Source organism: Myotis lucifugus, unplaced genomic scaffold, assembly GCF_000147115.1.
Source record: "Myotis lucifugus unplaced genomic scaffold, Myoluc2.0 scaffold_15, whole genome shotgun sequence".
In the NCBI taxonomy this organism is placed as follows: Eukaryota; Metazoa; Chordata; class Mammalia; order Chiroptera; family Vespertilionidae; genus Myotis; species Myotis lucifugus.
In genome coordinates this window covers 6471436-6493674 of record NW_005871063.1, presented here as the reverse complement: position 1 = coordinate 6493674, position 22239 = coordinate 6471436, and the positions used below count along the sequence as shown (strand labels likewise).

The 22239-nt window shown below is 45.4% G+C and overlaps 1 protein-coding gene across 1 annotated transcript in view; it reads right to left on the bottom strand.

The window, feature by feature from the left end:
- The window catches only part of NXPH1 (neurexophilin 1), a 269592-nt gene extending 248251 nt beyond the window's left edge, over positions 1-21341 (bottom strand). Inside the window, exons 1-2 of the mRNA XM_014452444.2 lie at positions 20841-21341; positions 19842-20005 (exon numbers count right to left, since the gene is read on the bottom strand). Coding sequence (XP_014307930.1) covers positions 19842-19895 — 54 coding nt within the window. The 5' untranslated portion in view covers positions 19896-20005; positions 20841-21341. The remainder of the gene's footprint in view (positions 1-19841; positions 20006-20840) is intronic.
- Between the last annotated feature and the right edge of the window lie 898 nt (positions 21342-22239).

Genomic DNA, 22239 nt, shown 5'->3' with positions numbered 1-22239 from the left:
ACAACCTAAGTGTCTATCAGTGGATGAACAAATAAGGAGAATGTGACATATATATAATGGGAGTATTATTCTGCCATAAAAAAAGAAGAAAATCCTGCTATTTGCAATGGCATGGATGGACTTCAAGGGCCTTATGCTAAGTGAAATAAGTCAGACAGATAAAGACAAATACTGTATGATCTCACTGATCTGTGAAATTTCAGAACATCAAACTCAAGAAACAGAGAGTAGAATGGTTGTTGCCAGGGACTAAGGGGTGGGAAAGATACTGGTCAAAGGGTACAAACTTTCAGTTGCAAAATTAGGAAGTTCTGGGGATCTAATGTACACATGTGACTACAGTTTAAAATATTGTATTGTATGTCTGAAAGTCACTAAGAAAGTAGAGCTTTAATGTTCTCACCATAACAACAGCAAGGAAATGGTAATTATGTGAAGTGATAGGTGTGTTAATTAATCTTATTGTGGTAAATATTTCCCAATATATCAAATCATCACATTGTACACTTTAAACTTCCATAATGTTATATATCAATTATATTTAAATTAAGCTGGGTGATAGCTCTGAGAGGGGACCAGCTCCAACAGATATTAAATAAAGCTAGACTGCCTTTAAAATTAACACAGTGTGGTACTGTTACATACAGGGACAACCGAACAATGGAACAGGAACAGATGGGAAGATATTTAGTATAGGAGAAAAGAGTCATCTCAAATCACTGCAGCAAGTGTGGGATTTAAAACAAATGATGCTAGAATGTCTGTTTAGCCATTTACAAAATAAAATTAGACTAACATTTTATACAATATACAATATATAAATTCCAAATGGATCAGGGTTATAAATGTGAAAAAATATGCCACATATGTGCCATAAAAAGGATGAATTTCTTTAATAACTGGGTATAGGCTAAAGTTTGCTAACTACCACTATGACTCCAAGATTGACAAATATAGCCATATTAAAAAATTAGTTAAAAAAAGAAAATTCTGCACCCTAACCGGTTTGGCTCAGTGGGTAGAGCATCGGCCTGTGGACTGAAAGGTCCCAGGTTCGATTCCGGCCAAGGGCATGTACCTTGATTGCAGGCACATCCCCAGTAGGAGGTGTGCAGGAGGCAGCTGATCGATGTTCCTCTCTCATTGATGTTTCTAACTCTCTATCCCTCTCCCTTACTCTCTGTAAAAAATCAATAAAATATATTTTTTTTAAAAAGGAAATTCTGACATGTTATATCATAGATGAACCTTTAGGACATTGTTCTAAAAGAAATAAGCCAGTCACAAAATGACATACACTAAATGATTCCACTTATATGAGGTATCTAGAACTGTCACATTTCATAGACATAGCCCTAGCTGGTTTGGCTCAGTGGATAAAGCATCAGTCTGCAGACTGAAGGGTCCCAGGTTCAATTCCTGTCAAGGTCATATGCCTGGTTGCAGGCTCGATCCCCAGTGTGGAGCGTGCAGGAGGCAGCCAATCAATGATTCTCTCTCATCATTGATGTTTCTATCTCTCTCTCCCTCTCCTTTCCTCTCTGAATCAATAAAAATATATTTTTTTAAAATTTCATAGACAAAGTAGAATGGTTGTTGCCAGGAGATGGAGGAAGGGGGAATGGGGAGTTGTTTTTTAATGGGTTTAGAGTTTCAGTTTTACAAGATGAAGAGAGTTCTGGGAATTGGTTGCACAACAACTTTAATGTACGTAACACTACTGAACTGTACACTTAAGATAAGATTTATGCTATGGATAAGATTTATGTTATGTTGTGTTATGTTATACGTTTTATGTTATGTATATTTTCCCACAATTAAAAATAAAAATAATTTTTTTAAAAACTCTATCCTTGCCAGACACCTGCACAAATCAGATGCCTAGGGAACGATTCCTCATGAGTTTTCCCAGAAAGGCAATGTAGGCTGCGCATTCATCTCCTGAGCTTTCAGAAGGAGCTGTCTGCATTGATGCTTCCTACTGAGCAGGATCCAGTTAATTTTTACCAGAGCATTTGCAACTAAGAGGAGAATTTGTCAAATGGCTCTAGTGCCAATCCCACAGCAACTCACTCTCCCCCCCTACACGTTTTAATGCCTTATCAGGCACCAACTTCTATAATCTCAAGGAAGTTAGAGAAACCAAGACATGTCTACAGGATGTCTACTGTAAAATAATAACAACAATAATAATAATACTTTTTAAAGGGTCAAGCATTTGAACCGAGGCATGGAAAATGCTTTCTCGTCACCACACACAAAATGGCTTTGCTTAGGAGCCTATGTAACTGCTTGAATCACACTTCATGAATAACCCCTGAGTTGAGATATGAAAGGAAGCTATTAAATCAACATCATATGTTCATTTTCCTAGTCTAAAGGCCTTCCAGAGCCCTATATAAAAGAGATGGAAAGCATGGTAGAGTTAAGGGTATGGATGAGGTCCCAGCCCAACAAGAACCAAGATATTATAAGAACAAAAACAACCTTGAGGGGATTTAATAAAGTCAACAAAAATATGTTCACAGGAAAAGCTGTTTGAAGTTGCATCAGTGATAGTAACACATTTAAAGAAAGAATATTAAAAACAACAACGACAACAAATGGGTTTGTCTGCATAGAAAACAGGAATTCAGAGAAGTAAGCAAAGGGATACGTGCTCTCAAGGATCGGAAGACATGAAACAGATAAAAGGAACCTTCAACTCCACTTTGTGTTCCGCCATGGCCTCTTAAGAAATATACTTTGATTACCAATTGGACTCCCTAGAGTTACCATATTGAAGGAATGTGCTCTAAATAGTGTTTCAGATATTTTTCTCATAAGAAAAGGGCATTTTCAAAATGATATTCTGATTGGAGTGAGTCTATTTCTCAGTGTTAACTCAGGAAGCACTGGCAAAGTTCAGTTTCTGGGCCCTGGACCAAAGCAATTCCACCAAACTGATGCCACGCTGCAAAACCTGTGGGTGGCTAATCAGTCATTCTTCTCTTACCAGCTTTTCCCATGACTGTGTAATACACAATAGTTAATAAAAATTTTTACCATATTTTTATAAAAGAGAGTATGGGTTATATTCCACATCATGAGAGTGGACCCTGGTCATCCAAGTGTATGAGTACCCTGAATGCCTCATGAGAAAGGAAGCATAAAATAGAGATGAGAATGCTCTTCTCGCCTATGTCACAATCATTCATAACCATAAGCCTTTCATAAAGGCTTATAATCAGCCTTTCTCATCAGCCAGTTGAACAGTGAGTCATATGCAAGATGAGTATATAATTTATTTGAAAATAGAAGAAGGCACGTTTGATATAGACAATAAGCATAAAACAGAAAGTCCAAGTGGAGAGTATATTATCATCTTAGTTTATGGCCTTGGTCACTGAATATTCATTATATATCTACTCAGAGAGAGGACTAATACTCTTTACAATAAAAACAAAACTTGAAACTTTTGAAACCAATGATCTCAACTCATTATTCAATAAACCAAATAATCTCCCAAAGACAGAAAAACTTGGAATGACATTGGTCTGCTCATCTACCCCACAATAGGTTCAGCTCAAGGAGAAACTCCTACTGAGGCTGGTAAAGCCATCTGTGATTTGGAAACGGCTGACCGGTGCCTCCAGAAGAACAATCAAAAGTCATTAACCATCAAAATATGACAATTAAAGACAAAAATTTATCAGGGTCTTACTATCCAAATTCCAATGAAAGGAATTTAGTCTCTCTCTCTCTCTCTCTCTCTCTCTCTCTCTCTCTCTCTCTCTCTCTCTCTCTGCAGTTACTTTAATTTCTACATTCATTACTTGCACTCTGCTATCAGGGTCCCCAAATCCTGTTTCCTGACTGATCTACAAGGAAAATAATAAGCAAAATAAAAACAGATGATAATTGAAATAAGCTTGAGCCCTCAAAATTTTTCAAAAGCACATTCTTCTCTCATTGCATATATTCAGCCAAATCAATTTTATTACAAAGGAAATGCTTTCTGGAAAGATTTGACATTTTTAAAAGTTCAAAGTTGAAGGCACATATTCTATAAATAAACCTACAATGAAGTGCTAAAAGGTTTATTTCTGATTTCCTATTTCACAAACTAGGAACTAGGCATAAAAATATTGAGTCATAAAATGCTTAAAAAGTAGATTACTAGAAACTAATAGAAAACATTATTATCTATTGAGCCAATGATGGGTCAAATGGCATTTTGAATTCTTGCAGAGACTATGAATATGACCTTCATGTATACCATTTACAGAAAGCAATTTTATTTACATTTTTAAATCCACATAAAGGTGAAAGATGATACTGCTGCAAAATGGAACATTTAATTTTTTGCCCCAAGGCATAACTAAGCTCTTCCAAGGTCAAATGTAGTACATGACTGAAACGGAGCCAGACTCCCCCTCATCTCCTGCCAGAGAGCTTCCACTTTGGGCAGGAGTATCTTGGATTTACTTTTATTCCTCATAAATAAATTTAAAAATTCTAAATCCTATATAGACTGGGTAATTCCATAAACTATTTTGTGAGCATTTTTCTATTTTATTTTTAAATCACATATCCATACTACAGTGAAAATGCCTATGCTAAGATAGTTGAATATTTGGGACTATTTTGACTAGAAGGTATTAAGCTAAACATATTTTTAAATGTTTCTTAGTTTGTATCTTGTGCAAAGATTTTACTTTTAAAGGAAGGTGGATTTGCATCTCTCTTTTATATCTGGTAAGCTGTCAGAAACACTAGACTCAGGAGAATAAACGCCATGAAAGAAACTAAGAGTTTATGCCTATTACAATAGTTATGCCCTTATAAATAAACCCTCCTCTCCTCTCCCCACCTCCTCCTGCCCAGACATGGCAAATAATTCACAAAGCAGCTGTGTGATTTGTTAGGAGAGATACAGATGTTAGGGATCATTTTAAACTCCATCATAGATGACTGGAAGGGCTGTGCTTTATGCCCCGGTCTCACTTATTACCTTACCCCAAGGCCCAGGATCATTTTTCATAGCGGTCAGGTCAATAGATGCAGACTTCTTAAAGAGATTGTGTCCCACACACCATCAGCACAGGCTAGAGTCACAACCATCAGTATCAAACCTACATTTATTACCTTGTCTCCCCCACTTATGGGAAGTCCCTCAAGAATAAGAACTACATCTAATAAAATTACTAAATTACGGTAGCACCAGCAGCACACTACAATTACCCAGATAAGATCTACCTAGAAGAGTGGGAAAGAACTATTCATTAAAGTAGAAAGCAACATAGTTATTTCTTTCAAAAATATTTTTAAATGGACCCATTCTCATTCCCCACCACCATTATATGCACCCATGTATGCATGCATGTATCAGTGTGCACCCCCCCACACACACACACATACACACAATATAGTATAGTAATTAAAAGCACTGGCTCAAGAATTAGACTGCCTGGGATAGAATCTCACCACCTTACACCAGACACTCATACTCTCAATGCCTCAATTTCCTCATCTATAAAATGGGATGTCACTAACAATATGCCTAGAATGGGTATATTAATATATTAATATTAGTGATATTAATAAGACCTTACTGATATCAGTAGCACTTATCATCTCATAGGGTTATTAAGAGAATTAAATGAAAAAATAAATCATGCTAACGTCCTGACACATTGCATGGCTTAGGGTATAAATAGGAAAGGGAACATTTTATCCTTTGCCATCAGCCCCACACCACCCCCATTCTCATGTCAAATTGAAGACACAAAATAGTATTTCTGCATAGGAACTTTTCTTGGGTACCCAAGGTAATACCTTGGAAGGAGGTATATGGGGGAATACAGGAGATATTTTGAGCAGAATATGAGAGGGCTGCTGTGGCTTTCATCCCATCAAAGTATTTCATCTACTACTCTGGGGAGCTAAGGAGCTATTATATCCAGACCTTCAGCTGTAATAAACTTCAGTGGAATGATGTAGCCTGTATACTCTGGCCAAAGGTTCCTCAACTTTAAAACACAGTAGGCTATGTTTTGCTTACCTTGCATGCAAATTTTAAGCGAATTCCAAGTGTTAAAAGAAAAGTAATTAAAAGCAAATACCCCTCACAAATAAATCAATGTTTTAAATCAGATCTTTTTTTTTTTTTTTTTTTTTTAAATATATTTTATTGATTTTTTACAGAGAGGAAGGGAGAGAGATAGAGAGTTAGAAACATCGATGAGAGAGAAACATCGACCAGCTGCCTCCTGCACATCTCCTACTGGGGATGTGCCCGCAACCCAGGCACATGCCCCCGACCGGAATCGAACCCGGGACCCTTCAGTCCGCAGGCCGACGCTCTATCCACTGAGCCAAACCGGTTCCGGCTTAAATCAGATCTTAATAAATGTCCATAGTGTTTGCCACATGAAATTAAAACATCACAAGAATTCTCCTGTCAACTAGGCAATCTGTTCATTGAGCCTGTCGATGACTTGTCTCATTATTCATATAAACATTTAACTAGTTGTTGTAGAAATGGCCACTTTCTTCTGGGATGAGTCACAGTGATTACTATTCACAATAAATACATATGGCTTTCTAGGCAGGATTGGGCAACTATACAGCAATCAACCAGCTGCAAGGGGGAAACAAAAGACAGGAGGGTCCGAGGGTAGAATTAGGCCTTGCATTTCATCTCTACAAGGGTTATGCTGGGAGCATGGGAACCTGGTCAGAACCTTTCTCTCTAAAGGGTAGCAAGACTTTTTTTCTTGCTAAGTTCACCACTGCTAAGTTCCAGGGGCCTTTTTATGTTCTTATTATACACTAGAAGTCCGGTGCACAAATTCATGCATGGGTAGGGTCCAGCCGGCCCGCTCCAATGGGGGCCGATCAGGTTGGGCCAGTTGGGGAGGGGATGAGGGAGGTTGGGCAGCCCTGCTCCCGATCAGGGTGGGGAGGCCGATTGGGGGCCAGGCCAGCAGGGGGAAGGGAGGTTGGGAGAGGCCAATCAGGGCCCTCATTGGGCTGATTGGCCACCACGGTGTGCGTCATAGCGAATGGTCATTCTGGTTGTTCCGGTCATTCCAGCGTTCTGGTCAGTTGGCTTTTATATATATATCTGGTGGGAGGAACAAGTCTGATTTGGTTCTTTTGCATGTGCTAGCACCATTTTAAAGGATAAGACAATTGAGGTCTAAGAAGTTTAAAAGTTTGCCTAAGGTCACAAAATTAAGAATGTACTTTGCCATTCTCTTCCCTTCTTTTCTCCTAATGTCTTTTTCAATGCTGCTTCCCTTAAGAATTGAAGTGAGGGAGTGATGAGAGAGAGGTGGGGGGTGGATTTTTGGGAATGACTGAAAAGGGGCCTGTGGCCAGTCAGATCCTCAATGGAGCCAAAAAGTCACTCACCTTTTCATCATAACTCATTGATTTCTACCATGAATTCATTGTTGACACTTGCACAAGAACCGTGACATTATCCACCTAGCTGCAAGTAGTGGCCTTTGGTAGGATATATCCATCTTTTAGTATGTGGATTTGCATTTAAAGCCTCTCTCTTTTTCACCATTTGTTCAAGGGGAGTGGTGGGGACCCATCAAACTTAGATATGTGCAAATGCGTCCAGGCAAACATTAACTGGAGCCATTCTAATTGTAAAAGATTTCAGTCAAGAATGCAAGGCAGGATTAAACATCTTGAGCCAAATCATTCCCTTTTCATGCCTCCACACTCCCGAACATTGCAGCCTAAGAGCAGAGCTGCAGATCTAAAAGTGGTAACTCAGCTCCTAGGTGCTAACGCCAGATCTGCACTAGCTTGATAGTAGCTGCCTCTGGGTGCAGCTGTTCATAACTCTGCCTTGTTAAACCAAAAGAAATAAGGTTGAAAATCTAACATGAGGGACTCATCATTCAATTACATATTTCTTGTGAAAGAGGCAAAAACTCTGCCATGTTCTGCAAAATCGCCACATCAATAGCAATTAAGTTTCACATCAAGACCAGAGAAATACTACACTGACTACGCATGAATAACTTCCTTTCATATGCCGTGGTTTGCATCTTTCTCTGCATTTAATTCTGGAAAACAATAAATGATGATGCCCTGGTGCAAGCAACTATTCACAAATAATGGAAAAGATATGTGAATAAAGGTATTTTATATTTTCAATTTCAGAGATCAGGTAGTCAGCCCCATTACCAACACCACAGCTGCTCCAACAACAAATCACAATTCATCATTCTCCAAATAGGTTTTTGAATCAAACCTGGGATTAATTATGGCATTTTTATTGAAAACTTCTCAGACAGAAAGTATAATGAATCCTATGTAATCCAGTCCATGTATTAAGAGTTTTCCATCGAGTACTGAGCAGCAGGAACAATATATGTAGCTAGTTGGTAAGTTATGACATTATTTCTTATTTAGAGGACGTGTTAATGCGATAGTCCAGTGGCCATATTTACAAGGAGAGGGAATAAAATAGGGGAAAGTGGGATGAAGGTTTTGAAAATGTCACTATGCTGCCCTGGCGAGGTGGCTCAGCTGTTGGGAGCATCCTCCCATACACCAAAAAGGTTGCGGGTTCCATTCCTGTCCAGGGCACATACCTAGATTGTGGGTTCCATCCCTGGTCAGGGCATAGACAGGCAGCAACCAATTGGTGTTCTTCTCTCTCTCTCACTGATGTTTCTCTCCTTTTCTTGTGTGCTCTCCCTTCCTCTCTCTCTAAAATCAATAAAAATACATCCCCAGGCGAGGATTTAAAAAAAGAAGAAAATGTCACTATGTTTTTGGGCCATGTATAATTCTCAGTCCAATAAGGCAAGAGGAAAAAAGTGATTCATTTCCCAATGAAAATGCACAGTAATAAAAAAGAAATTCATAGTGGGGCTTATGGCATCTCTTAGAGATCCATAAGTCAAATAACAGAATACAGAGAAATGTCATCTTTAATATATGTTTTGAGGAAGAAAAGAATAAGAACCTCCAATTTTTCCAAATTTTGTCCACACTTTTGCAAAACAAGAAGGGATTTATGTTCATAGTTTCAATGTTTTTAAATCTCATTTTATGAAGTTTGATGCTAAGTTAAAGCCTTCATTCATTTTCTTTTTCAAAAAATGCATATAAAATACTCAGAGTATACAATACCAATAAATCTATTGTTAATTTTTAAAAATAATAAAGCAATTTTGGGAGATTTTTTTATTTCTTCCTCAATCACGACTTCATAGTGACCCGTGGATCTCTTTGTAACCAGGTAAGTCAATAAATGCATCTTTCCCGAAATTTTGACTACTTACTTTGATGTTGCCTTGGAATCTTACACTTAGTTTCAAAACTGGTCAAGTATACAAAAGAGGGGGCAGCCTTATAATTAGCACATCAGTGCACAAAGACAGACAATAAATCTTCATCACCTTTTCAAACTCATTCAAAACAATCAAATATTTCACCGAACCATTTACAACTATTGATTGCACACAAAACCTGACTTTTATATTCTTCCTACTTTAAATAGATTCAGTATTTTACAAGGGCTTCACAAGTAAGAGATTGTGAAAGTAAAGCAGTCCATTAATTTTATATAAGCTGTTTTATATACCTGTGGGCCTCTAATAGCATTTAGCTACAAGGTTAAAAGGAGGAAAAATCATTTTCTAAAGTTCAGTTGGAGAGGTTGGAATATGTGTGTGTGTGTGTGTGTGTGTGTGTGTGTGTGTGTATGCCTATATATATGACTAAAATTCCAGCTACCTTGCCAGTAGTTTCTCTTTACCAAAACTGAATTCATTCTATAACTGAAAGTGATGACATAAATAGGACAACAGTCCAGTGTCAGGTACCAGATTCCTATCAAGGAAATGGTACTGTCAAACCCAAGTTGGAATTTTAAGGCCAACAATTTATGAAAACAAAATATTTTCCTGTTATACTTTTTCATAGAATCCTTCAAAGGGTAGATGTACAAATGTACATTTTAACATCCAGTCTTGGTCTGCTGTGTGTCTGTGTGTTTAACCTGTAAATGAAGGGGGGGGAAAAGGTTCTTCTAAGCCAGGAAATTTTCTCCAAGTTTTTCTGGCAATAACCAATCTTAAAGAAGGAGATCTGTGCCTCTTGGTTTTAATCTGTGAATTTCAATTTTATGAAAATCTCTGCCAGTTTGCAGCATCATGCCTTTGTGTTGGCTCTGGAAGACCATGTTGCACTGCGGGTAAATGTGTGCATTGTGATGTGGTTGGGGACAGGGAGAGGCAGCACAATGAAGGGCCTTGCAGCCATTGCCAGCGAACTCTTTCCGCTCAGCTTCCTGCATCACACTGCATCCTTGCCATGCTAAGCCTAGTGTACATATCAAATGAGTGGCTAGCCTGGCCTTTTGTTCCACTAAGTTAATACAGGTTAATATGTCGATTGGGATCTCTCCTTTAAAAGGCATGACTCAAAAACTAAAATAAAAGGCATGACTTTGGGGTATGGTCTCACATAAAGAACCTGTTAGACTTTTTTTAAAAAAGTAAATTAAAAGGGCATTTCTGTTAATGTCAAAGCAGGCTTATTACTTTAATGGAAGCGCTTCCTTAATTTTCCATTCTCAGCATGCTACATAAATAAAAGACTCTCCACTGGATATATTCTACATATATCTCACAGAGTTTAATTATAAAGCCTCTGAAAATGAAGATGGTGGGAGGAAATGATTCCAGTAGATCATACAGTCTGGGTGTTGTGTTGGCTGGCTGGCTCTGAAGGCAAGGGAACAAAGACACTCAGGTAATCACAATACACCATGAAAGGCTGGGCTCTGAGGAAAAGAACATTCAAGGGAAAGAAGTACATTATTACTACTTTAGTGCCTGGAAGTTCACAATTTTAAATTTTGCTCTCATTAATGTTATTATAATCATGATTAATTTTACTGCAATTAAGGAGTTCGTGTGTTTTTTAAGTGCCATACCCTATCTTCTCTGCAGTAAGGACCTGCTGTAATAAGGGAGGACCCTGCCAGATGAAGTCAAAACTACACATATACACGCGCGCACACACTCAAACACACTTCAGTTGGCCATGAGAACTATGGCATTACGGGGAGCAGTGAAGACACCACACAAGAATACAAATTTCATCCCAGCAGCTGCCCACCAGGGGTGTCAGACACCTTCTGAGAGTGAGAAAGGCTGTCAGACACCTTCTGAGAGTGAGGAAGCATGGAGAAATTGGGGGGAGAGGTGTTGGGGATGCTGTGTAATTAGGGGGAGAAGGGTTGGGGATGCTGTGTAATAGAGTAGGCAGACCCTAAACAGTTCAGCGTCTTCAGTGGTTGGAGGCGGGGCGCATTCACAGTCCTGGGAAACAGTGGTGGAACCAGAATACCCTGGTGGAGTTACACCTAAACCTTTCCTTCTCTTCTTATTCAATTCCCGGCCCTGCTTCACCTCCACATTCCTTCTCTTCTCTCGGGCTTGCCTTTCTCCGAGTGGCGTCTCACGTGGGTTGATGGAGCACTACCTGCCAGACCTCTGCTCCTTTAATGCTGCGGCGTTGTGCAGAGCCCGGTGAACTGAAAGGACTGGTTCTCAAACTAAGGCGAGAGAAACCGGCAAGACTTCCCAGCTGCTCTTCGCCTTTGACACAGAGAACCCCTAGCGCCAACACTCGGTACTCCCTGGCTTATTTCCAAATCAAAGAAGTAACCGCAGCCCAGGAGGAACTGCGCACACTCTTGAGTGACCGCCGTGTCGGCTCTGGAGCGCTCAGAGAAGCCGGGGAGAGTGTGCAGGGAGCCAGGGGGCACGGGAGGGAGTGGAGTGGGGCTGGGGAGGCGGGCGATGGTTGTGCAGGAGTGTGGGGGAGGGGAGTTATTTAGGGGCTTGGGGAGAGGGGTTTGTTTGTTTTGCTAAGTAAATAAATAGAAACTTTCCCCACCCCGTCTCGGGTCTAATGATGATAGATTCCACGCTGCATCTGACCCCACGCCGGGAGCCTAACCACGAAAAATAATGAGGTCCCATCCTTATTCATCTGTATTAAAGGCGAGCCAGGCACTTTCGATAGCAAATATATCGATTCCCTTCCCTGGGCCGTGATTTGTCCTGCTCCCCGTGAATAATTACTGCTTCTTTAGAAATTTATAATAATTAGAACTCCTCACTGCCCCCCCCCCCACACACACACATACGCGCACCGCTTTTTAAAGGCGCCTAATCCTGGTGGGCGTCTCGGTGGTCCCATGTTGTTCCCCGAAGGTGGGAGGCGGAGTAGGGATCACTTCTCCCAGTTTGGTTTTACTCTTGCGAGAAAGTTGACTCCCAGCTCCGTACCTCAGTTTCCTTATCTGCCAAACGAAGCTTTTACTTTGTTAAGGACGCTTACAGCTGTACACTACATGATTCATGCTTCTGTCTGGTTACTGTGCGAGGGCAGGGGGGCAGGGGAGGAGAAAGCGGAACAGAATTCACCTCCACTCGGGATGAAGCAGCGGCAATCACGTGATGCCGCAATCATGCAGGGGTGGGGAAGGGGTGCGAGCGAGAGGCTCTAACCGCAGCAAACACTGGGGACCTAGCGGTCTGAGCGTCTGTTCCCAAGTGACCGAGGGGGGAAGCTGGGTTTTACAGCCACCACTGGATGGTAGGGAGGTGGCTGCGGAAAGCGCAGACTCTACTTCCAGAGGAAGCCAGCGGTGCAGGGAAATGCAGCTGCACTGCGGTGAGCAGACGGGGCGGAGCCTGCGGCGCTGTCCGTGGTCCTGACCTACCGCTCTGCTGGCGGGGCGGCCCGCCCGCCGCTGCCCCATTGAATCTCGGGGCCCGCGGCCTCTCTGGAAAACTGCTGCCGCCGGAGCACGACGCTTGGTGGCGGCGGCGAAGAAAAGTTTCCCAGAAGCAACGCTTTGACGTGAGGGCTTGGAGTCCAGAAACCAGAGGGCTGCCCCTATGGTTTTCAAAAGTCGGTTGGGACTGCTGGAAGTCACTGGAGGCTGAAAGAGGACAATAGAGCGCGCAGCTGTGGCGGCAGCGACTCCTGCTGGGAAACTTCCCCGGGCCCGAACACTCCGCAGCTCCGGTCAGAGGACGGAGGTTCTGAGCCGAGGGGATGAAGCCTACATCGAAGAAAGTTCCTCGCCAACTGCAGAAGAGGACTCACAGTAGCCTTAAAATTAAGTGGGTGAGGAGGGAAGTCCGAGACCTAGGGCGAGCCGTGCCAGGAGGACGCCCTCTGCCTCCGGTGGGGCAAGGGTGCCCAACCTCCCTTTGCGGCCTTTGCCTCCGCTGCCTCGGATACTTCCCATCAGAACCCTTTCGGGTGGCGGGGTGATGGGCTAGGCCCAGCCAAAGTCAGGTTCAGCAGGGATGCGTAGAGCCCCCATGAGCCAGTTCTTAAGGAAACACTCGGGTTTTCTATGCAGCCATTTGTCTAACTGTGGGAGAAAGAAACCTTACAAGAAAAGCCTCTAGGTTCTCCATTCTCATGTAGACGAAACGATGCGCTGGGACTGCAGCCTATGTACCCCCTCACCATTGTATTTCCGACTTGAACAAATAAAATACCCTCATTAATGTACAGGAAGTGGGAGCGGGAGAAGGCTTTGCTATAGCCGCTGCCGGAGAGCTCGGGCTGCACTCTCCTAGTTCCTGGGACCCCACCTTGCGCATCATCCCAACGCTCCGCTCCCACTGCCACTCACTCTCCACACTCCGGAACCCCTCACTAGACACCTAAGGAACTTTCTATGACAAAGGGAACCGGAGCACGGGAATTCTGTCCGTCCCCCCGCCCCACCCCCCGCCCCACCCCACCCCCTTGCCAGTCTCCACCCCCATAGTAAACAAAATACTAGAGAAAGCTGTTTACAGAGGAGGTAATTAGGGTTTCTGCCCGCCGCAGAAACTCAGCGCGCACCTAGGAAGTTCCAACAGCGGCCAGCGACCCTCGAGGGCAGATGGCAAACTTGGAAAATGGGCAAACGCACTGGTGGGCGCGCGTGGAGGAGCACAAAGAAGCCGCCAATATATATCATCTCAATAAAATTAAAAAAGCCGCTCTTGGAAAGCTTGCATAGTAATTGAGACGGGCGCGCTTTTCTGATCTGGGTTGGCATTTCCTCATCGCGAGCTGACAGAGCCAACTCAGGAAATTGCTGGTAATATTCATCTGGGGAGCACTTTCATTAAACGTAATTCATTCGCCTTTCACAATAAATTGAGTGACATCCTTACCGCAGAACCTTTTTATCCTTGATTAAGTGCTTGCCAAGCTTTGGTTCCCCACTTTATTGTCACATTCCTTCAAGCGGAGTCGTCAACATGCCAATCGGCGGCAGAAAAATGCGCGCGCCGTGTTTACCAAGCTCCGGGAGGAGTGAGTGCTGACATAGAGAGAAAGAGCTGGTCGCGAGCTTAAGTGGCAGATAAATCAAGACGGCAAATTCCTGCAAGCGTGCGGCGGGACTAGACGGATGGCGGCTAGGAGAAGGCAGGGGAAGACGAGAGAGCAGACTCGCTTAGCCACCCGCTGCTCCGGGAAGCCGCTGACCCGGAGAGAGCAGGCTCGCCTAGCCCCGCGGACTGCCGCCTCCCTCTATTAATTAAACCGGCGAGGACAGTTAGGGTCTTACAATGAGATCTGAAGCTCCTAAAAGATGTGGTTGCTTTAAGATAACTTTTCCTGAATCAAATCAAACGTAGACGCTTTCTTTAAAATATATATATCAGAAAGAATGCACACTTCTAACTTGCCACTTGAGAGCAGGCAAACTTTCAGGCTTCCCATGGGTTTTCTTTATGGACAGAGGAGTGCAAGAAGCGTGTTATTCCTTATGGTCGGGATTCCCTTTGACCCTTAACATCAAAGTTGCGACAGCCAAACAAACTGAGGGCTCTTCAGACCTCAGGTTTCCAAGCAGAGCTGACAACACTTCCTCATTTTGGGTCTGGGCAAAGCAGTGAAGCCATCTCCTTGGCAATGTGTGGGCCCCTTCTCCCTGCCCCCTATAACATCAGAGAACCCCAAGACAGAAAATTGCTCACTTGAAAGAGCAATATCCAAATGCTTTCATCACTCAAACGTCCTTTTGAAAACATTGTCGACGACGGTTATTACCTGGACAATGCTGTCAATTTCTGTAGTCTGCAGAAAATCTTCCTGCAGCTAGAAAAGTAGGACATTGGGCACCTTCCTCAAAATAATAAACCAATTTCCCTGCCGCCCGATATATTTTTCGCCCAGACAACACTTTCATTAAGGAAGAGATCGCCAGTCGACAATTCAAAGCCAAATAGAAATCAACTTCGCACAAAGAGGAGCCGGGAAGTTAATGGCTTTCTGGGAAAATATGGGCTGAGAAAGTTGGAGCAATTCTGGTTCAATCCTTCTAATACCAAAGGCAGTCCCCCTGAAGCTATCACTAGAAGGCCCCAGACCATGATAATCCTCCTGGAAGTGAGGCAAAAGGGTGAGCCACCCCAGGGCTTCCCACCTACCCAGGGAGCTGCTTTCCTGGTCAATGGAGAGTTGAGCATTTCAGGAAAATGCAACTTCTCCCACAGAACCCTGGACTGAGGAAATATCATGTGCTGCTGGAGCACAGGCTCCTTCTAAAATCTAGGTGTAATCCTATAGTCACAGGGCTGATATGGGGTAGAAGTTTCAGGAAATGCAGTGGTGTGACTTCCAGTATGGCTTCCAACAACTGGCCTTACTAGAGAACACTGAATAGCCTCAGCTAGTTAAGGTGTTATCAGGTATAAGCTCAAATTGATTCAAGTTTTCAGTGGGCAGTTGGCTTAATTTTCAAAGGATGGGAAGTACAAATACCTAATCAGAGGAAAGGCATTAGTCGTCTCTCTCCTGCTGCTCCCCCCCCCCCCACACACACACACCCCTTCCCCCAGCTTCCACATTTCTTAATAGCCACCTTCATAAAGAGTGAATTCACGGAAGGGTCTGGCTTCAAACAGTACAGAGTTACCATTCCATGAAATTACCAATCGCTGTTTAATCTCTATTAAACAATTGGTGTGTAATTCACATTTTAAGGACACCCTAAATTCCTAAATTTGAGGGAATAGATTATTCAAAATGTTTTTTTAAGCCCAAGGGTTAGAAAGAAGTATCCATTCTTGCCCACATTGGTTAAAAACAACAACCAGATGATTATCCATTTTAATTCCTAACAGAACTGGCTAGTGGGGCCTAAGTTGGAGGGTCAGCATCTCCTCGCATCTCCTCACTGTGGAGGTGACTGATCACAGTCCAATCATTCAAACCCTGTTCAGATTCTCTGGACTCAATTTCTGAGTAACTTTTTTGTTGACATGCCCAGGGAGCACTCATTAGAATTAATTCTTGACCCTGAAAATTGCCACAAGTGAGCCCCCAAACAGAGCATCTCTGCTTTCTGCTGGGAGGTGCTCTCCCTATGTGCCCTGGTCTATCCTGCAGCTTGACCCACTGGGAATAACTCAATTTAGGACACCCAGTCCTCAGAGCCAGAAACCACAGTTCCCTAGTTTACCCAGGGTGCACTTCAATTCAGTGAAAATGCTCCAGTCCTGCCACCCCATTGAGATATTCTGGAATTAGTCCAGGACTGACAGGAGAATAAAAATTGCAGGACTTTTTTTTTTATTTTTAAGAAGTATTTTTATGCCATAGGTGTCTCTCCTGCTGAACTCAGACTTTTAAATCTGCAAAACACAGCATTCAATAAACAGAAGACTTCCTTCACTTTATTTTTTAAAAAAAATAACTTCCCACTTCCCAGCATTTATTATTGGAGTTAGCCTTGTGGTAATTTTTTAAAATTCGAATATGCTTTAGTGGGTAACTTTGCAGACACCGTTCTAATTAACTCCCCACTGTAGTACTAAAATAAGCTTCTAATTTGAAATAGGACAGACCAATCTCTCAATAAGCACAAAAAGACACAAAATCCTCAACTTAGAACAGGCACTCAAAGAACCCTGGGCCAAGAAACATACCTTGAGAACATTCACCCACACACAGGCAAACAACTGTGCCTTAAACATGGAGCACTGATCTGCTGAATACAGTTGTTTTTCATATTAAGTTCCTCCCAAATTTAGGAGTATTTTCTGATTCCAAGAGCTTAAAGAAAAAGGTGTACTGGGGTATCAGCTAGGAGGCAATGCATAAATAGAGTATCCCTGTCACCAAAGTTGTGATGTGAGCTTGTAAAGACATAAATTTACTCCTTAAACTCCTCCCTGGCTTATTTCAATTCAAGGACAGGGGGTGGGGGGACACAAAATAAAATAACTACCTTTTTGGAACATAACTTGAATTAGCTTCTGACAACCTGCATGCATCTATTGCAGTTGCTTGCAAAGGTCTGGATGTTCCGGAGTACAGCCACCCATAAATGCTAAGTTCAGTTACTGTTTCTGGTGTTTAGTAAAATAAGTGGGGAAAGAAGCTCTGGCCAATTCTTGGTCTGTCACATTGCCCTAGAGCTTTAATTAAGGCTCTTCACTTCCTTAGTTGCCTAAAACCAAACTCTCCTGACTGCCCAATTCATCCTTTAAAATTCATTTCCCTGGTAAAAGTCAGCTTCCTGCTCCTCCAAGAAAACAGCCCAGGATTCTGCTGGCAAATAAACCTGGAATGACAATCCCGGGAAATACTACCTTGGATCACAACCACCAGCCTTTTGTTTTTGTGGCGCATGTGGATTCCAATCCCCGGCACACAAAACAACTTTAGATCGGAGAGAGAAGAATGGGCTTGTAAATCGCCTTCTCTATTTTATTGTTCACATTTGGTATTGTTTTGAGTGAAACTGGAAAAACTGTCTCCTTTCTCTGTATTGCCAAAAGGCATTCAGGTAATGAAGTCTGTAACTAAACGGTAATTGAATCAGCATAATTTGCACACTGAACGGTTTTCAAATGCTCCCAGTTTACAATTAAAGGAGAATTAATGCGCTTGTTGTTGAGAACGCGGCGCATTAGAATAAATCCAGCACTGTTGCTGTAATGAGTGGGAAACGGTTTAACTGCCAACAAACACATTTAAAATTTAACACAATGTATTGATTTCACTTCTGCTTTTGATAGATTATTTTCCAGAATATCGAAATACTTGCTCCGAGCAATATACTGAGCCACAGCCACCAGCCTTTGCCGTGTGTGTGTATAAAAGCACAGTCCAAGGGTAAGGACAGTCCTGAGGTTCAGGTCATACGTAGAGTTATGCAGAGGAGAGAGGCAGGAGGGGTTCGGTGATCGAGGGAATGCTTCATATTTCCCCTCTGTAGCTTTCACTTTGCAGCCCCTTCCCTTCCTTTCAATAAATAGTTTCTGTATTTCCTCTGACCAAACTTTCTGCCCTCCCCTCTGGGCTCTCAATGTCAGCGGGTTTACTGGACACAGGTCGGGGCAAGAACGATTGAAAATGGGAAGTGGGAAGGACACTTTTTGCATTTCGTCTGCGTTGCAGCCAGGGAAGGCACAGACTTCGGCGACAGTCAGAAAGGCTGTTCTCTTGGATTGGCTGCCCAGGCTTTCACCTGTTTACCTCAAGGTGTCCTGTAGGCGAGGACACTGACGCGCAGCGCCCTCTGGCGTCCGCGGCTGCCACCGTCAGGAGAAAAAAGTGCCAAGACAGGCAACATTGAGAGTTCTGAGATTGAAGCTGACTACCCCTTAAATATACACACCCTCACATACATATTCACGCACGTATACTTACACACTCATTTACACAGAGTTCACACAACTAGCAGCCCTACTGTCACGTGCATCGGGGCAACGATGGCAACTCTTTGGCTCCCAGATTTGAAACTCGTGGGATTAAGGAAGAGCATTCCCCCATCCCATGTATCCAGCCCATCAGAGATCCCAGACCGCCCCACGATCCTTACCCCTATGAGAACACACTGAGCCCTCAGTTAGCTCTGGAGGCACACAGATGGGGAAAGGGGGATTAGCGTACTCAGCACAACTTCACCAGCAGGGTGAGTGCGCCTGGCCCTCCGAGACATTGCCCTCTGTGTCTCTGTTCCGCGCGCTGCCCACAGCTACCAGCCCACTACCGCCACAATAAAGCACTTCTTGCCATTCCCCCACTCTCCCAGGTACAACAGTGTGCAAAGTCCAGACCCCCTAAAATGGCTCTGGGAAGACTGGGACAGCGGCTTTGCTAGAATTCTCTCCCTGACTTCCCTAATAAGGGTCTGGGCACTGGATGTGCGGTTCTGGTTTGGTTATTTGGTGAAAAGGAGAGATTGGAAAAGAAGAAAAGAGAGCTGCTCCATGTTTGCCAGAGCATCTCTGACCTAACTATCTGCTCACTTGTGATGTTCCTAACTGATCAGCTTGCCCTGTCTCAACCCTACAAGTCCAACAAAGTTACCTGCACTTCTCATGTGCACATCTCCAACTAGAGGGGGGCGGCTACGAGGGTGGATTCACTTTCAAAGCCACAGAGCAGATTCGTGTTCCCCGCTCTCCACTTTATTTCCTTCCCTTTAAACTCTGTGGATACATCCATGAGAGTCCCTGTCTTCCATCCCTTCTCTTTGCCTCCTCCTGTCACAAAGCATCCCGTCTCATTATCTCCTGGGTCTCAGGGTGTCTAGTGCGCCCTAGGTGCAGTTCAGAATCCCACACAGGAGAGGGGGACTGGAGCAGGACATGGGGATGGGGTTCCCGGAAAATCCCGCAGGGACACGGAGACCAGCTTGCCAAAGTTGTTCCCACACAGTCACCAGGAATGCCGCTCTCGCTGAACGGGCGGTCTCACCCTCCGTCCCGCGCGCCCCCAATTGCCCGGCCTCGAGGCCAGGGTGGGATTGCGGGGGCACAGGAGCGGCCAGGACTTACCAAGTAGATGGTGGGCTGCAGGAGGAGAAGCACGTACCAGCACGCAGCCTGCATCCTCCCGCGTCTCAAACTTCCTCCACGTTGCCTTCGCTGAGTCTTTGTTCCTTCAAAAACATAGATCCACCTGACATCCACTTCACAGAGCAAGGAGCGCTCTCAGCAGCCTAGATACAAATGAAATTAGACAGCCCATGACCACGCGGGCAAGGTTAAGCTTGGCGACCGAGCCGGGAAAGGGGGTTGTGGCGGGGAGGAGTGAACCAAGAAACCCGGGGGCGGGGGCAGGAAAAATCGAAGAGCGCGTCAGTCCAGCGCCTGGAAGCAGCGAGCGCTAGGTCCGCAGGCCAGCGGGCAGGAGGTCGGGAAGCTGAGGGGCTCCTGGAGCCCGGCGCTCCTGGGGTGCGCGTTCTGGGCTGTGGAGAGGAAGGTGGCAGAGCGCAGAGCCGCGCACAGGCTGGTTCGGAGCCCGAGCGGCTCTGGCAGCAAGATCTGCCCTCGTCTTTGATGGTGGGGCGGCTGGGACTAAACGCGGCTGGTTCTTTGCCAGCCCTGGCAGCGCTCACACACGTACACACCCGTGGAGAGAGATGGAGAGAAAGGAAGAGGGAGAGCAAGGGAGAGAGACTGAACTGAAGGAGAGGGGCGCGGGAAGAGGAAGGGTGGGCAGAGCTGACCAGGATTAGGTGCTGGGTATCTCCAGGCATTCGGTGGGGTGGGGGTGGGGAAAGGGGGTGTCAAATGTGCAAACAGGAAAGCCAGGCTCAGTTTACCCATTCGAGCTCCCTGTACCTACATAAATACACACACACACACACACACACACACCCCTCTAGCACTACTTTTATTCCAGCCAAGAGGCACAGTCAGTGCTAACTTCTGGAGTGCACGTCTGTGGGGTTTATGAGGGTCACCCACCTAGCGCACTCGGTCCCCCAACCAGTGACCCTCCCCGCCGCCCCTTCCCAGTGCCCCACCCCACCCCAACCGTAAGGTACGTACCGCACAGGACTGGGGGCGAATCCGGTGAGCAGGGGCCGCTCTGGGCAGACTCCATGGAGGAGCTACTCGGGCCTGGCGTCTCCGGCGCCCCGGACATGCCCTCCCTGGCGCTTGGTCTCCATGCCCGGGCGCGGACCGGTCCGCTGCCGCGTCCAGCCTCCGCGGAGATGGCGTCCCAGGGTCCCGGCCAGGCTCAGGACTGGTTCCGCGGGAGCCTAGGCTTGGCACAGTTGGATTCACGGTGCAGGAAACTTAAGAGGCAAGAGGGGAAGGGGGAAGTAGAGCAGGAAAGAGAGGAAGGGAGGGAGGCAGAGGAAGGGAGAGAGGTGACTGCGCCAGGATACTGCGCGCCGGACGGACGGACAGACAGAGTGGGACTGGCAGCGCTGGCTCTGGGACCAGCAGCCCCAGGATCCCAGCTTCCCGCGGCTGCTAAGGATGGTAAAAATGACTTAGGGCAAGTCCTCGGAACTTGAACTTGAGAGATAAGATACTGGCCTTGACAAGCAGTCCGAATTTCTGAAAGAGGGGTAGGGTGGCGAGCGCCTGGCGGCTCCCGGCGCGGAGCAGCAGGACCTGTACCCGCACCCGCGCCCCGGGAAGCCCGGGAGCCAGTCCGGATCAGAGTCGCAGGCGCTCTCCGCGGTCCTGCCCAGCCACGGAGGCACAGACGCTCTGGTGTGCGCTGGGGTTCGGGGCGGAGACCCGGTGGAGCGTTCTTCGTAGGTCCGCGGTCCCACGCGCCTACTCCCCGTTCCGGGCAATTACATTGGCAAGTGGGTAAAGGATGCCTCCGAGACTAATTGGTACTTCGTGTAAATAGATGCCGCTCTCAGGCTCTCCGCGGGCCCAGCCCGCAGGGAGAACGGGCTTCTGTGCCGTCTCTGGCAGCCACAGCGCCCCCTCCCCGGGGGACCGGGGGCGTGAGCAGCACCGCGACCGCCAGGGGAGTGGCGGGGAGCGGATCCCGGCCGTGCGTCAGGCAGGAATGGGCGCCGGACAGTGCAGGGCTCCCCTGCTGGCCTCCGGCACTGAAGCTGGGCGCCGCGGACCTGTGGCTGCGGGGCCCCAAGCGGAGGCGCTGCGGACCGCCAGCCATTCAGCGCGGCAGCCGGAGGACTGGGCGACCTTGTGCGCTGACTCCTCTCTGCGGGCTGGGCCGAGCGCGAGGAGGGGTGGGGAGTAGGGCGGGCCGGGCGGGGGGGGGGGGAGGGAGGACCAGGGCGTGGGCGGGGGACACAGGGGAATATTTGGCCACCTCCCTCTCTCTTGACACCTCCTATTCAACCAGGGTCTCCCAGTCTTGGTCTCTTTGCTCTGACTCTGTCTTTCTCAATCTCTCCCCTTGCTGTTTCTATCTCTCAGTATATTTTCCATCTGTTTTCTCTGTCTTTCTTGG